The sequence below is a fragment of the Bos grunniens genome, chromosome 11 (genome assembly GCF_055505025.1).
Source record: "Bos grunniens cultivar Pamir isolate PY7600 chromosome 11, Bosgru_T2T1.0, whole genome shotgun sequence".
NCBI classification, from domain to species: Eukaryota; Metazoa; Chordata; class Mammalia; order Artiodactyla; family Bovidae; genus Bos; species Bos grunniens.
The window spans coordinates 78,278,199-78,292,481 of NC_141175.1; the positions used below are offsets into that span (position 1 = coordinate 78,278,199).

Below are 14,283 nucleotides of genomic sequence, written 5' to 3' on the forward strand. Positions count from 1 at the left end.
TGCCAGCCTCTCCTTCACTCTGCACAAAGGAAGAGCAAGGTCTCAGCCACTGGAACTGGCAAGGCGCTGGGTGGCAGAAAGGCTCAGACCTGGTGCCTTTGAGTGCCCGCAGAACAGACCTTATTGACGATGCTGAGGTCCGGGCATCTACCCCATCATCTGGGGCAGATTTTTTTGTTTAGCTGCATTGATATATATTGGATTAGGGGCTTAATTAACTGCGGTGGCAACAGCTGGAGCCACACACAGCTTGTTCCCAATGCAGGCAGCAGCTGGAAGAGCAGGCTACGGTTTCAGCTGAAGGGCAGTGACATTCTTCAGTGATCCCTGACCGTAATGGGCGCAATGACATTTCCTGCTAGTCCATGGGTCTCATCCGTGGGGAAAAGCACTGAATTATTTGCAAAGACCCACAGTCACACCCTAGGTCACTCCACAGCGCTGTGGTGGGTGGCTACCCTCCCCCTCATACCCCACAGTCCCTCCCTCCTCACCCCCACTCCCTTTTCTTTTTGGCTTAAGACAACAGAAATATACTGTCTCACAGTTCTGGAAGCCAGAAGCCCCTTGTATTTTATTCAGTTAGTTTTGTAGCCTTTTAGGGTGGCCCAGTTCAAAGGGGAGCTCCCCATGGTCATGAATGTGAGGGGCACATGGTGGCTCAGAGATAAGACCCTTCTCTCTCCGTGGATGGGCGGGTTCACAGATGGAAGCACCACGGGGGATGGGACGCTCTGGGCCCCAAACACTCCACAGCAAGGCTTCTCTGTGGTGACAGGAACACGAACCCCAAACGTGCTCTGGGAATGGGACTTCCTCGGGCTGGGACGTCAGAGGTGTCCCCTCGCGCTTCCAGCCCCTGAGAGCGCCTGAGGCCCCTGTAGCGGCCCTGCGGTGTTTGGATAGAGGGGCTCTGCTCCCACGGCAGAGGCTGCCCCACGCTGAAGGCTCCTGCCTGCAGAAGCGGGGACCCGGCTGACACCGAGCGGCAGCCACCCTACACGCTGACCACCAGCACCGTCTCCCGGGGCTCCCACTTTTTTGGCTTCTATTCTCCCGATGCAGGCACACAGGCGCAAATGTCACAGCTCGGGTCCAGGTATTCTTGGGGGCCCAGAAGGCCACCCACAGGGCTCTGGGGGAAGTCACCAGCCTCACAGCAAGGCCCCATCCCTGCCCCCACTTCTCCAAGACACTGAGTGACTGAAGCATTTCCTGGTGAAAGAGTCCACACCTGAGTGAGGTGAGAGGGAAGAAGAAGGGGGTGGTGGAAAGTACACTTGGGGGACTAAAGAGACGGTTCGCACTCAGCCCAAGAACCAGGAGCAGGTGGGGGGCGCGGTGAGGAGGAAGAGGATGGGGGGGTGGCAGGAGACACCTCCCAGGGCGTGAAACAAGCAAGGTGGGCCTCTGATCACACACGGCAAGTTTCAAGCCGACTTCAAAAGGTGGCGCTGGCATCCCCACATCAGGCCAGGGAGGGGATTCTGCCAGCAGAGAGCATTCAGCCCAGGAGTTAGGAAGAGACACACGCAGTCAGATGGGTGGCACTGGCATGGGAAGCTCCTGCACTGGGTCAGGGCGCCCAAGGGAGCAGTGTGTGCAGCCCCTTCTGCGGCTTCCACAGGGCAGCTCTGCGCCCATCTGCTCAGTCTCCATCTGTTAATGCATGGAAGATTCCACTCGGATAAAGGACAACGTCTGACACCTGGCCCAGCCTCTGGTTTCTTCTGTGACACACACTCTGAGCCAGGGGCTGGATAAGGATTCTACCCCTTTTACTGTTCTAACCCTTCCACCGAAGCCTCACTGACAATAAAACACACAGAGGCACGCTCGCACACACACATATACACACACACGGCTAGCTGCAGACCATGGGTCTGACCCTGCCAGATAGTCTTGAGCTTGGGAAAAAGCCAGGGTAACTGGTACTAGAAGAGGAAGACCTTTGTCCTTCCTGTATTTTTATAAAAGTAAAAAATAAACTTCTAAACAGTAGTTCTTGCTGTACTGTATTTGGGATTAGGTAACTACACCTTGTCCACACACCGGTTCTATCTACGTGGTGCATGCCCTAGGCGACTTGCCTTTTAAAGTGAACTAATTTCAATTTTAATAATCTCTCAAATATAGAAGGGAGGCCAAGAGCCAGGGCTGTCTTGTGAACACAAAGGACAGGCTATGTGGAGCTGGCCTCGCACCATCTCGGCTCACACCTGACCGGGGCAGCTGGGACCTACCTGGGCTCCGCTGACCCTACTCCAGACTAATACCCCCACCCCGCCCACAGCATCGTGACTCCTGACCCCGCTGTTCTGGCCCAGGTGGGTCCCAGCTGCCTCTGGTCAGGTGTGAGCCGAGATGGTGCAAGGCCAGCTCCACATAGCCGGTCCTTTGTGTTCATAAGACTTGATGAGGAGGAGGCCACTCCCAGCAAAGTCCACAGGCAAAGCCACCGTGGCATCTTCTGAAGGAGGCCTGACTCCCTGGTGCAAAGGGTCAGTCCTGCCTCTGCTGGACTACAGGTAAACAGACAAGTGCTTGGCTCCCCGCGTGGGCCGGGCCGCCTGCAGCTCCCGCGATCACTGATCTTGGCTGTAAAAGTGAAGTCGCTCAGTCGTGTCCAACTCTTTGCAACCCGTGGACTGTAGCCCACCAAGCTCCTCCGTCCATGGGATTCTCCAGGCAAGAATACTGGAGTGGGTTGCCATTTCCTTCTCCAGGGGATCTTCCCAACCCAGGAATCGAACCCAGGTCTCCCACATCGCAGGCAGACGCGTTAACCTCTGAGCCACCAGGGAAGCCCTGATCTCGGCTGTGGCACCTACCAATTTCTCTAATTCTTTGTGGAACTGTTTTCACTGCCAGCGTGAGTCACCTCTCAGGGCACCAGGACCACACTCCTTTCTGCTATCTAAAGACAACAGCCTTTGGCTGGTTCTAAAGGGTTCTCTTTCAAACCCTGAGCACAGTGGGAGTGGGGGTGCTAAGGGCCCCTCATTCTGGGATCAGGGGATTCAGAGAGACAGGGTTTATTAGCACCCTATGTCACCTGTCCCAGGGAAGGAGGGCAGAAATCTAAAGATGACCTCTTCCTCATTTCCTCCCAAGGGGCAACGCACCCTCCTGCCTCAGCCAGTCAGTGAGGCTCTTGTTCCCCAGGGTCCTGGTTGGATGGCAGCAGGTCCCCTGTGTATAGGCGGGGGCAAGAGGGTCTAGTCCTGCCCCACCCACCACCACTGGGGCCATGTGCAGCGTGAACCCTGCTCCCTAGAGACAGGCATCTGGGTAATGTGGCAAGCAGGAGCTGTGGAGGAGCCGAGAATAGAGGGAGAGGCCAGGACCACTCTGTGGGGATATAAATCTTCACCTCGACAGCCTGTGGCCTTCCTGGAGGTAGGGGCCAGCTCACATGGCCTCTATCAGCCCAGCCACTGTTAGAAACCATCCTTGGCTGGCTATGCCAGGGTTATGGTTAAGTCACACAAGTTAGGGTCCCCATGATGCTCAAATGTAGAGTGCAGGGTGGGATGGAAGCACCTCGAGCATGTTATCTTAGAGCACAGGCTCCTTGGTGGTCCACACAGCCCCCCGTGGAGCCTGCAGTTACCACTGAGAGCTTCCCCCTCCACACACGGTGCCTCCTGGCACCAAACAAAACGCCAGAGCCAGGCTCCGAGCCCACAGGTCCTCGGCCCGCCTTGACTCTCAGTGTGTGCACGACCAGCCTCCCAGCCCAGCAGCGTCCACGGGGAACTCACTTGAAGTTCTCAGGGTACTCCGTGATGGCCATGTTGATAACGTCCAGGGCGTGCTGGTAGTGTTTCTGGGCAGAGAAGAGGAGCGCCAGCAGATGGAGGGCATTGGCGTCGTCCTTGCATACTTTCAGGGCCTCCTGCAGCTGCTCCATGGCACTGGAGATCTGCCAGAGAAAACTGCCGGCTTAGCGACCTTCCCCAAGGCCCACACTGCTCCCTGGACTCAGGGGCCAGGTGCCAGCCCACGAGGCGCAGCAGACCCAAGTGAGACCGCAGGCACTGTGGGGCAGGCAGGAACTCTGATGAGAAAACACACCCTCGAACACCATGGCAAGAAGGGTCTGCTGTTACAAGTCAGTGCCGTCTCACAGCAAAGAGGGGCATGTCCACAATGGATCATGAAGGACTGGCCGGAAAGCCCCAACCAAACCGGAGGAGGGGGACTGTGAGAGGCTACCCAGACCCTGGCTACAGATCTCTCCTCTGAACCTGTTCTCGCAGTGATTGGGGCTGACAGATACACGCTGCCTCCTGCTCAGGGGCTCACAGTGGCAAGAGCTTAGGCCTGGGGTCAGACGGGATGTGAATTCCAACTCTGCCACTTCCCAGCTGGCGCCGGGGCAGGGGACTTGGCCTCTCTGAGCTGCAGTTCTTACGCTGCAAAATGAGGATAACAGTCCTACCTACGACACTGGCCAAGAGGGCGAGACAACGTAGGAAAAACATCCTGCTGGGCATGGAACACGTTAGAAAATGTGAATTTCCCTCTTCAAGCCCCCAAAGCCCAGGCAGCTAATGAACAGGTTAAGAGTCTTCCTTCCAGTCCAGAGAGACATGTTTGCTCAGGCACTCAGTCTTAGCGGTTGTCAGCTATTCGAGACAACCAGGGCCTCATCCTCCCAGGAACGTCAGAGTCTTTTTCCAAAATCTTGCTCTTGACCAAACCTCAGACCTACATCTCCAATGCTCCTGGAGGGGTCTACAGTACACAGGTCAGCTGGGGGCTCTGGTCCCTGGTGTGCCTGACCCCTGCCTGGTCTCTGCACTACTGCCAGGCCCAGAGTTCTCCCTTGGGGGACTTCCTTCTGTGGAAAGGTCATGGAAAGTAAAGGAGGAAGCTAAGGTCAGTGTGACTGCTGGCTCAGCTTGCCCATGCCCCCCACCCCAAGGCTGCTCCAGCAGCATGATCCTGGGCTGGGTGTCCAAACCCGCAGCCTTCACTGTTTGAGCAGCTAGACATGCTTTGGAAAAGATGGTGCAGAGGGCCTCAGAGACCAAGGCAGACAGGACTAGCTTAGAGTCCATTCAGAGACCCTCAACCCCCTGAGGTTACCAAGATCTGGGGGCCCCAAGGACATGGGGTACCAGGCTCCACTGGCCTGGCCCAGCCATCTCTCCCGGAGGACAGACGCCATTCATCAGAGGTGACTGAATAATTAAAGATACTAAAAAATGCATCATGGAAGGTTTTATCAGGAACTGGACTGGCAAGGAAAGTACTGGTTCTCCAACTGAGGGCTAAAAATAAACTGGTCTTGGACATCTTTGTGTTCATGCTCCAGGGAGCACCAGAGCGGATTGATGTTTCTGGAGACAATGGTGGAGAGTGCCTACTCTAGGACCTGGGAGTCGGGAACAGGGGGCAAGTGGCATGGGGGCTGGAAAGACGGCTCCCTGAAGACAGGATCAGGGGCCGGAAGTTGACACGGGCCTGTAAAACCAACCACCAGGCTGGTGGACAAGGCTCCAAGTGCCCGCTTCCAAATGGGACAGGGGAACAGGATTCTTAGAGCCACACAGGGCTGCTTTAACTAGGTCAGAGTGGGCTCTGAAGCTGAACTGTGCACGCGCGGCCAGCTCCTAGCTCCTGAGCTCAGCAGAGCCGCAGCGCCTCAGGTGTCAGATGGGGTCAACGGCACCCTCGTCGTCAGCTGCAGGGCTGGCCCGCGCCCGTGGAAAGACAGCAGTGCTCTTGCCAGCCAGGCTGCCCATCACCCGACCGCGAGCAGCCACCACCCAGAGGGCTCTGCGGACTCCTCTCTGCCAGGCTAGAGCCCAGCCCCGGTCCTGCTGGCTTGTCTGCAGTCCCTGAGTGGCCCAGTGTCCACACGCACCAGAGAAAGGCCACCGGGAGGCCCTGCTTCACACAGAGCACCAGCCTGAGGGGCCCATGTGAGAGCAGAGACTCTGAGGGGCCTGGGGGATGGGAACCTTCACTTTTTTCTGACAGGCAACCAGCTGGGTGGGTAATTGCCTGACCTCACTCAAGTCCCTCAGCAGACCTTTCGGCACCAACAGCTCAGCTCAGAGAAGGCAGGTGGGCCTAGAGAGCCTTGGGGATCGAGGTGGTCAGCGGATAGGAGGCCCCAGAGGCCAAGCCTGGTGGTGGAGTCCACACGGTCAGGGGAAGCTCTGTGTCACACAGAAGCAGCTCCACATGACAATCTCTCTGCTCCCCTAGGCCCCTGGGGAAAGCTCAGTGAAGGTGAGGACACAAATGTTTACTCAGGTCTCCTGTCAACTCCTCAGGAGACGGACGTGTTGCAGGGGGAGTGAGGGCAGAGAACAAGCCCTTCCTGTGTGCCCACCAGAGGTCAGGGGCTTTACCACAGTAACTGACTTAATCCTTGCCTGGGCCCTCTGAGGTGGAGTATGAAGGCACTTTCATTAATAGATAAGAATAGAGGCTCAGAGAGATCAAGTCACTTGCAAAGGGTTGCACAGCTGATAAAAGCAGCAGGGCCAGGAGGAGATCAGCACCCCCAGAGACCTGGGTGTTAGGACTCACCTGGCGGACGAGGGCCAGCTGCAGGGAGACATACAGGATGACCTGGGGGTCGCCAGGCGCCAGCTGCTGGGCTCTGTATTGGGAAGGGGAGCAGTGAATCAGCCATCAAGGGTCGACAACCAGCATGATGAGGGTCACAGCCAGCCCTGTGCTGGGCACTTTTAGCAGGGCCAAATGCTGGAAATTCTGCCCAGCCCCACCTTGGAGGGTGCCCCGTGGGAGATGACAGCTGGGGCGGAAAGCCCAGGGGCACCCCAGGCCAGGGTGGTGACTGCCAAGAGGGTTGGCTCTGGCTGAAGTGGGGGGTACCTGGGAGGGCGGGACTAGGAGGTGAGGGAAGCCCCTCTCCTCCGGGCAGTTGTTGGCCTGGATGGGCCCTGTACAGAGCCTGCAGCCTGCCCTCCACGTGGGACAGTGAAGACCTCTGGAGGATGAAGGGGCTGGATGGCCTCTCTGGGCTGGAAGCCTTGGGAGTGAAGAGCCGGTGGGGGAAGGAAGGAACTATCCCCTGATCCTGGGGCTCAGAGGGAGTTGGCCAGAATGGGACTCTCCTTCCTCCCTGGGTTTGAGAACAACCTGCCCCAGAGGGGAGCTGGATGTTCCTAGGAAGCTGGCACAAGAAGTCTGGGGCAGGCCCTGACCCAGCCCCTGCCATCTATGCTCAGAGGAAGCAGGGCTCAGAGGGAAGAGCCCTACAATGGCCAGAGGAAGGAGGGAGAGGAATGCTCAGGTAGGGCCAGGCTGTGGTGGAGAGGAACTCACAGGAGGGGTCTGGGGGAAGGGTTCTCTGCCTCTCCCCCACCACCCCCAAACCTAACTCCCTCCCAGACTCTGGCGTCTAAGGAAAGCTCTCTGAGGGCTGGGGGAGGGAGCCTCACAGCTCTTAGGTTGGGGAGGGTCTGGGAGGAGGCAGATCCCCTTTGTGAGCCCCTGCTACTTGTAGATTACTGTGCAAGGTGCTTTCCTGCTTTCTCTCATGTCCCCTGAACTCAGAAGCAGGAGAGCTGAGCCTGGGGGCAGCTCCACCAGTGCAGAAATGCTCAACCAGACCACCCAACCGCAAAGGCCTGTCCCTGCTTCCTGCGTGAACTCTCAGAGCCTCAGTTTGCTGGTCAACAAAATGGAGACAGAAAACTCTGCTCTGTCACACCAGAAGGTCCCCTGAGAGAGGAGAACAAGCCGCCTCACACAATGCTGCCCTTCGGCGTCCTTACCTCTCCAGCGTCTGCAGTGCTTTCCGGTGTAGTTCATCTTGCTTGGATTTCAGAGTCGCTGCAGGACATAGGACAGAAACAGAGCCGTGAGGGGCTGCTGGAGGGAGCCAACCCAGCCCTGCCCCACCCGGGACATGGAGCTCTGCGGGGAGAGGCCCCACCGGGACCCTGTCTGGCAAATGCTCCGGACTGGTGCCCTGGTTACCGGGGGAAGGGGTGCAGATGTCCCCTGGCCCCAGCCTCCTGGCATGCACACTTCTTGGCACAACAGGTCCTTCTACCCCTTTGCCTTCCTTGCCGCATGGGCCATCCTGATCCTTCCAAAGGCCCGAGCTTCTGGAGAAAAGTTACACCTCTGTCCTGGCATGTGCCTCCCTAGGCTTCCTTACTCAGGAGGCTCCTTCTTTTCTAATCATTTTAACAAACTTCAAGTGGACAATTCAGTGGCATTAAGTACATTCACCATGTCTTGCAACCATCACTACCATCCATCTCCAGAACATCTTACCACCCCTGACAGTGTCTGTACCCACTGGAAACGACCTCCTCTTCCGCCGGCCCACCCCAGAAACCTCTATTGCACTTTGACCATGAGGCTTCTTGCTTTAACCCAAAACAGATACCTCCCTGGTAAATTAAATCGGCTTTAAATGCAGTAGGATACGCATTTGAAGCCTCAGCTACACACTGAACCCCCTGAGAAGCTTTAAAATGACTGTCACAGGCTCTAGTCAGAGTATGTCAGGATGCTGCTGGCAGCACCAGGCAGGGATACATGTCAGGGGTCCCAAGCTCATAGAGCAGCCCTGCTTCTAGAGGATTAAAGGCACATGGAGGGTCTCTGGACTCTGACCAAGGGACTGATGACTCCCTCACTTGACCAGGGTGTGGGGACCCCAGGGTTCCCTATCAGAGCCTCACTGACACCTCGAAGTGACCACTGTCACTCAAGAACAAAGAGCTGGCACTGCACCAGGATCTTACCCTTCCTCCTCCCTCCCTTGTGCAAGTACCAGCTGTTCCTACCTCTCGCTGTGTGGGCATCTGAAGCCCACTTCCAGGAGATGGCATTTGGGGAGTGTGGGGGGCTGATGACTATTCTGGGTTTGGCCTGGGTGGGGACCTATCGCTCCTTTTCCCTCAGGCTGCAAGGATACAGAAGGAGGTGGAGCTGGTGGGGCTGGGGAGGGAATGCAGGCTCCAGGCGGCAGGAGGGGAGCCTAGGCACCAAGCTCAGGTCACGTATTTAGTAAATGCTTGCTGTGTACCCAGCTCTGTGCCATGCACCGGGGGGATTTAAAAGACCCCAAAAGATGGCAGTGGTGCTGCGGGTAAAGGTGAACCAGAACGAAGACACTGGGGGCTCAGGGCTGGTGGCACAAACGCCCCAGGAGTTCCGGGGCAGAGATCAATTGGGGCTGAGCCTTGAAAGGAGAAAGAACCAGGTTCATGAAGACGGCATACCTGAGGCTGGCAAAGTGGCAGCAAAAGCAGAAATGAACTGGGATGTGTGTGTGCACACACACTCGTGCACATCAGTGTGTGAGTGTCTGCGTCTGCACATGTGTGTTTTTATGTACGTCTGCACACCTATTCTAGAAGAGTCAATGGAAGTGTGTTGGGGGTGGACACTGACGGGACAAGAGGCCTGAGAGGCCATTAGGAGGCCCGAGTCACCCCGAGTGGAGGTTCCCGGGCCCCGACACTCACCGTCGGTGGCCTGCAGGCTGTAAGTGAGACCCAGTGCCAGGTAGCCCTTGGACAGGAACTCCCCGGCTTCCTCCCCAAGGTGGATCACCATCATGGCAAAGCGCTCTGCCTCCTCCAGCTGCAAAGAGGGGAGGCAAAGGTCACTGGGGAGGGCAGCTACTCACAGGCACCCAGCCTGGGACCCTTGGAACTGCAATTCCTCATACCTGACCAGAGAGGCCCAGGCGCCTTTCAGAGGCCACCCAGCCACTGAACGGAAGGATAGCTGTTTCCTCCACCTGTGACAATCTGGACCTTTTCCCTCATCCAGGGGCCTGTGTTCCAGGTCATGGGATGCTACCTTTCACAGGGAAAGTCTGCCTTGCTCCAGAGACCCCAGCTCCCCACAGCTGCTCTGAGAGCCTGGACAGTCTGCGGCAGCCTCTTTCTTCACATGGCCCCCATGGCTGTCACTGCCCTGCTCATCAGCAGAGACAGGGGAGCCGGAAGCAGGCAGGGGTTGGGGCGGGGTACAGGCTGGGCTTGGGGACCAGGCCCTGGGATAACCCACCCTGCAGAGCAGGCAGGCCGCCACGCCTTCTCCGGCTGTGAGCTTGCTACCCGACACCAGGCGCTCTAACTTTTCAGGGGAAAAAGGCCTGGGGTTGTTTTTGTCCTGGGAGCAGGAGGGACTGTTTCAGTTGGAAAGGGACCAACTGGCGCAGGTCACGTGTACACACATCTCACACACCACGCGTGACACGAACAGAGGAGCACACAGGCGGCTCTCACGAGCCCTCTGGGGCACCCACACAGCAGGCAGGGGACAGCTGGGGGCCTCAGTTGTGCCCGCTCACAGGCCTCCCAGAGGCCCCTTCCCTTCGCCCAACCCTGGAATGTCATCTGCCCACGTGGCTGGTATGGCAGTGTCACCAAGAATGATTGGTACCACCCTCAGCAAGGGATTCATACCCACAGCCCCACTGCCACCCAGAGGTCGGGGTCCCTTGTAGGAGACTCCCCTCCACCACCCAGAGGGGCCCACAAAGTTAAGCTGGGTTCTGACACCCCAGCCAGTGTGCCTGTCCCTGCCCAGGGCCACCCCCCTCGGCAGGAGAGGGACAGCTCTGTGCATCTTGTCATCTGACTGCAGGCCATAGCTGGGGGCACTGGTAGGCTCTCCTTCCCTGGAGTATTAGAGGAGCCTGAGAGAGAGGTCATTAGCTGTGGGGAGGCGAGCTGGGCTGAGTCCACCTTGAGGGCACAGCTGTGGGGAGCTATGTGCAAGAAAAGGCTGGCGGAGCAGAGAACCCACAGAACAGAGGAGTTAAAAACTCCCAAAGTACAAGAGAGGTAGAGTGGGTGAGCTGAGAGCCCAGAGAGCGATGGTGGGGGTTGGGGGGGCGGTGGGGGCTGACTCCCAGTAGCCCAGCCAGAGCCACGACAAACGCTGACAAGGGCAGCTCTCCAGCCCCCATGTGGTCGAGCTCAAGCCACTGACCTGGGCAGTGGACCGCCTCCAGGTTGGCAGACTGGTCACTGGAAGGACACGGAAGCTGAGAGCTGGGCCTACATCACCCTCAGGCCTGAGGTCTCGGGGTTCAGGAGAGGCAGGCAGCTTAGCAGACCCCATGGCTGCCTGCTGCCCAGCCTTGGTTGCCGGGAGGACTGAGGGCAGTGGATGCAGAGATTTGCCTCCTGGAGCACGTGGCCCAGCAGGATGCAGGAGAGCTGCGGGGCCTGAAGTCAGAGCCAGGCTGAGCACTGGGCAAGACCCCAACATCCTTGGAGAAGGGAATGGCAACCCACGCCAGTCTTCTTGCCTGGAGAATCCCATGGACAGAGGAGCCTGGTGGGCTACAGTCCATGGGGTTGCAGAGTCAGATGACTGAGCAACTATCACTCACTCAAGCCCCCCTTGAGTGAGGGGGCCCCTGATAGATATGGGACCTCGGGCAAGTCACCTCCTCTCCTTTCTGTGCCCCAGAGGTCCTCATCTGCAAAATGAGGAGCTGGGGCCAACCCCTTGCCAACCCCTAACTGCTCCTCCCTACAAACCTCCACGGGGGCTTCTGCAGCACTCGGCTCTACGCTGCGCTTGGCTGGGGCGGCACAGCGTCACAGGCACAGGATGCTTGGATGAAGCACACATGGACTCTCTAACGGGGGAGGACCCCATGGGACAGGGTGGCTCTTAATTAAGGCTCCATTGTGTGGTGCTGGCCTGGGGCCACGGAAGATCCAAGAGGGGGAAACTGCCTGGCTGGGGCTGTCCTAGGAGGCCTCCTGGCAGAGGGGACAGGAAGCACCAAGGGAAGGGCAAGTGAGCAAACGGCATCTTGCCTCCTCTGAAATACGCGCAATGCTGGTGTGGTCTGTCTTCCACTGTCTTCAGGCATCGCTATGCCCCATTCAAATGGGAGCGAGCTTTTTTATAAATCACCAAGTGAAAGTGAAAGTCGCTTAACCGTGTCCAGCTCTTTGCGATCCCACAGACTATATACTCCATGGAATTCTCCAGGCCAGAATACTGGAGTGGGTAGCCTTTCCCGTCTCCAGGGGATCTTCCCAACCCAGGGATCAAACCCAGGCCTCCTGCATACGAATTATAAATAGAACTCAGAAACCTCCTGCACTCCATGTATATACACTCTTCTCATGGCCATGTCCTTCTCCTAGGCAAATGCCAACTTCTATCTCCTGCAACCCACGCAGAGAGGGTGCCAGGAATGAAGCTCAGCGATTACTGGCATACAGGGAAAAGTTACTCTGCAATTCATGTATATCATATTCTGGATTAACAGGGCTCACCAGCCTTTAGTTTCAAAAAGTGACAACATGCATCCTTAGGTTTTCCAACTTGTGGTCCACTCTGACTCCAGGTTAGTAGCCATCCTTGGCCAGTACTTGCCAGCCCTGCCCATACAGTTTAAAATGGTCTCTGAGCGTGGTGTCAGCATTTGTCTCAAATCAAACCCACAAGGCTTCAGTGTACCACTTTTTCATGTGGCCGACAGCACTTTTGATCTCTATTATCTACCACAAAAGTTTTTTGCATGTGGAGTCAAAGTGATGATTATGAATGAAAAAAATTATATTAGTTTTATTAAATATAATATACAGTATTAATATATTTATTCATGGGTACTTTAGCCAGCCAAAGGGGAAAATGCTATCGCATTAAAAATCAACAAAATCCTCAAATATATATGTATTTTAAATATAAAATATAAATACATAATGCACAATTCCCCTTCATCTAAGACAGGAATGGGAATCCTAAAACTCTTGAGAATATGGTTTTCCCACCTTTGTCTTTAAGTGTGATGAAGTAAAGTGAAAGTGAAAGTTGCTCAGTTGTGTCCGACTCTTTGCGACCCCATGGACTATACAGTCCATGGAATTCTCCAGGCCAGAATACTGGAGTGGGTAGCCTTTCCCTTCTCCAGCAGATCTTCCCGACCCAGGAACTGAATGAAGGTCTCCTGCATTACAGGCAGATTCCTTACCAACTGAGCTATCAGGGAAACCCTTAAGTGTGATAAACCCACTTAAATCCAGAATCACTCCAAGCCCCTGAGCAAGTTTTCCATGCAAAGATCAGGACAGCCTAGCAGCCAAGAACACAAGCATTAGGGCCAGGCTTCCTGAACTCAAATCCTGGCTTGGCTATTTACTGTATGACCTTGGGCAAGTTGCTTCACTCTGCTGTCACCCAGTTCCTTCTTCTGTAACATGGGGATAACAGGTTTGGATCTCACAGGATTGTGGGGAGGACTGAATGATGAAATAAAGACAGGACAAACGCTCAGAGCAATGCTTGAAGAAACCTATCACTATTAGCTGTGATATTAGATCTATAATTAGCTTAATTTTCCAGAATTTTTTTAAGTCTCAGTCTAATACAGGTGGCAGGTGCCATCTGGGTAGAGTTCGTGTTCCCTACAGCTACATGGACTCACTGACAAGTTAGGAAGTGGCATCAAAGACTTTCCTGGAACTCAGAGAGGAGACACCACTGCCTGCCTTCCGTCTCTGGCGTGACCCTTAATCACAGAAAAGGAGTGATTCTACACAAGGACACCAGGGTCTCCTTGCAGTCAGCTGTGCCAGGTGGGCCCACCTCTCTGACCCCTCCCCCGCCACGGTCCGCGATACACACACCAGTAACCACCCACCTAGCTGTGTCACAGTACTCACTTCTACTGTGGATAATACACTCAGATATTTTCTGTGCTATTCTCTATTCCCTTTATAAAAGGGTTCTATTTCGTAATCAAGTAGTAGGTCTCAATCTGTGATGTGAAAAGCAAACTGCTGACTGAGCTGCCCAGAGCCTGCCCATCTACAACCACCCAGCCATCTGATACCGCACTTGCCCTTCCCAATCCCCACATGCCTCCTCCTGCGGCCTCCACAGTGGACAGCTAATGGCTCTAGAGTTGTGGCCCCTGCTTCAGTAAGATCTGCTCAGGTTACAGCACTGCGCCCTCCTTATTCATTAAAATACTTCTAGGGTGAGGGGTTTTCAAAGCTTTCAACCATTCTCCTGCACTGCTTTTTTTTTTTTTTAATATTTATTTGTTTTTGGCTCCACGGAGTCTTTATTGCTTCAAGAGGGCTTCTCATTGTGGTGGCTCCTCTGTGGAACACAGGTTCTAGAGCGCTGTCTCAATAGCTGTGGCACGTGGGATCTTCCCGGACCAGGGATCAAACTCCTGTCCCCTGCATTGGCAGGCAGATTCTTAACCACTGAACCACCAGGGAAGTCCCCCTGCACGGCTTTTTAACACCTCTTTTAGCTGTAACTCTGCCACGACACCCAGGAGGA

General features: G+C 55.7%; 1 protein-coding gene across 9 annotated transcripts in view; it reads right to left on the bottom strand.

The window, feature by feature from the left end:
• TTC7A (tetratricopeptide repeat domain 7A) overlaps nt 1-14,283 on the bottom strand; it is a 123,495-nt gene that overhangs the window by 38,298 nt on the left and 70,914 nt on the right. For 6 of the 9 annotated variants that reach the window (XM_086327090.1, XM_086327093.1, XM_086327096.1 and 3 more), the window contains 4 exons: nt 9,474-9,591; nt 7,764-7,821; nt 6,550-6,622; nt 3,765-3,925 (listed from right to left, as the gene is read on the bottom strand). In XM_086327090.1, coding sequence (XP_086183216.1) covers nt 3,765-3,925; nt 6,550-6,622; nt 7,764-7,821; nt 9,474-9,591 — 410 coding nt within the window. Of the gene's footprint in view, nt 1-558; nt 956-1,328; nt 1,660-3,764; nt 3,926-6,549; nt 6,623-7,763; nt 7,822-9,473; nt 9,592-14,010; nt 14,178-14,283 lie in introns of those variants that run through there. The other 3 variants (XM_086327094.1, XM_086327095.1, XM_086327097.1) reach the window with 3 other exon arrangements.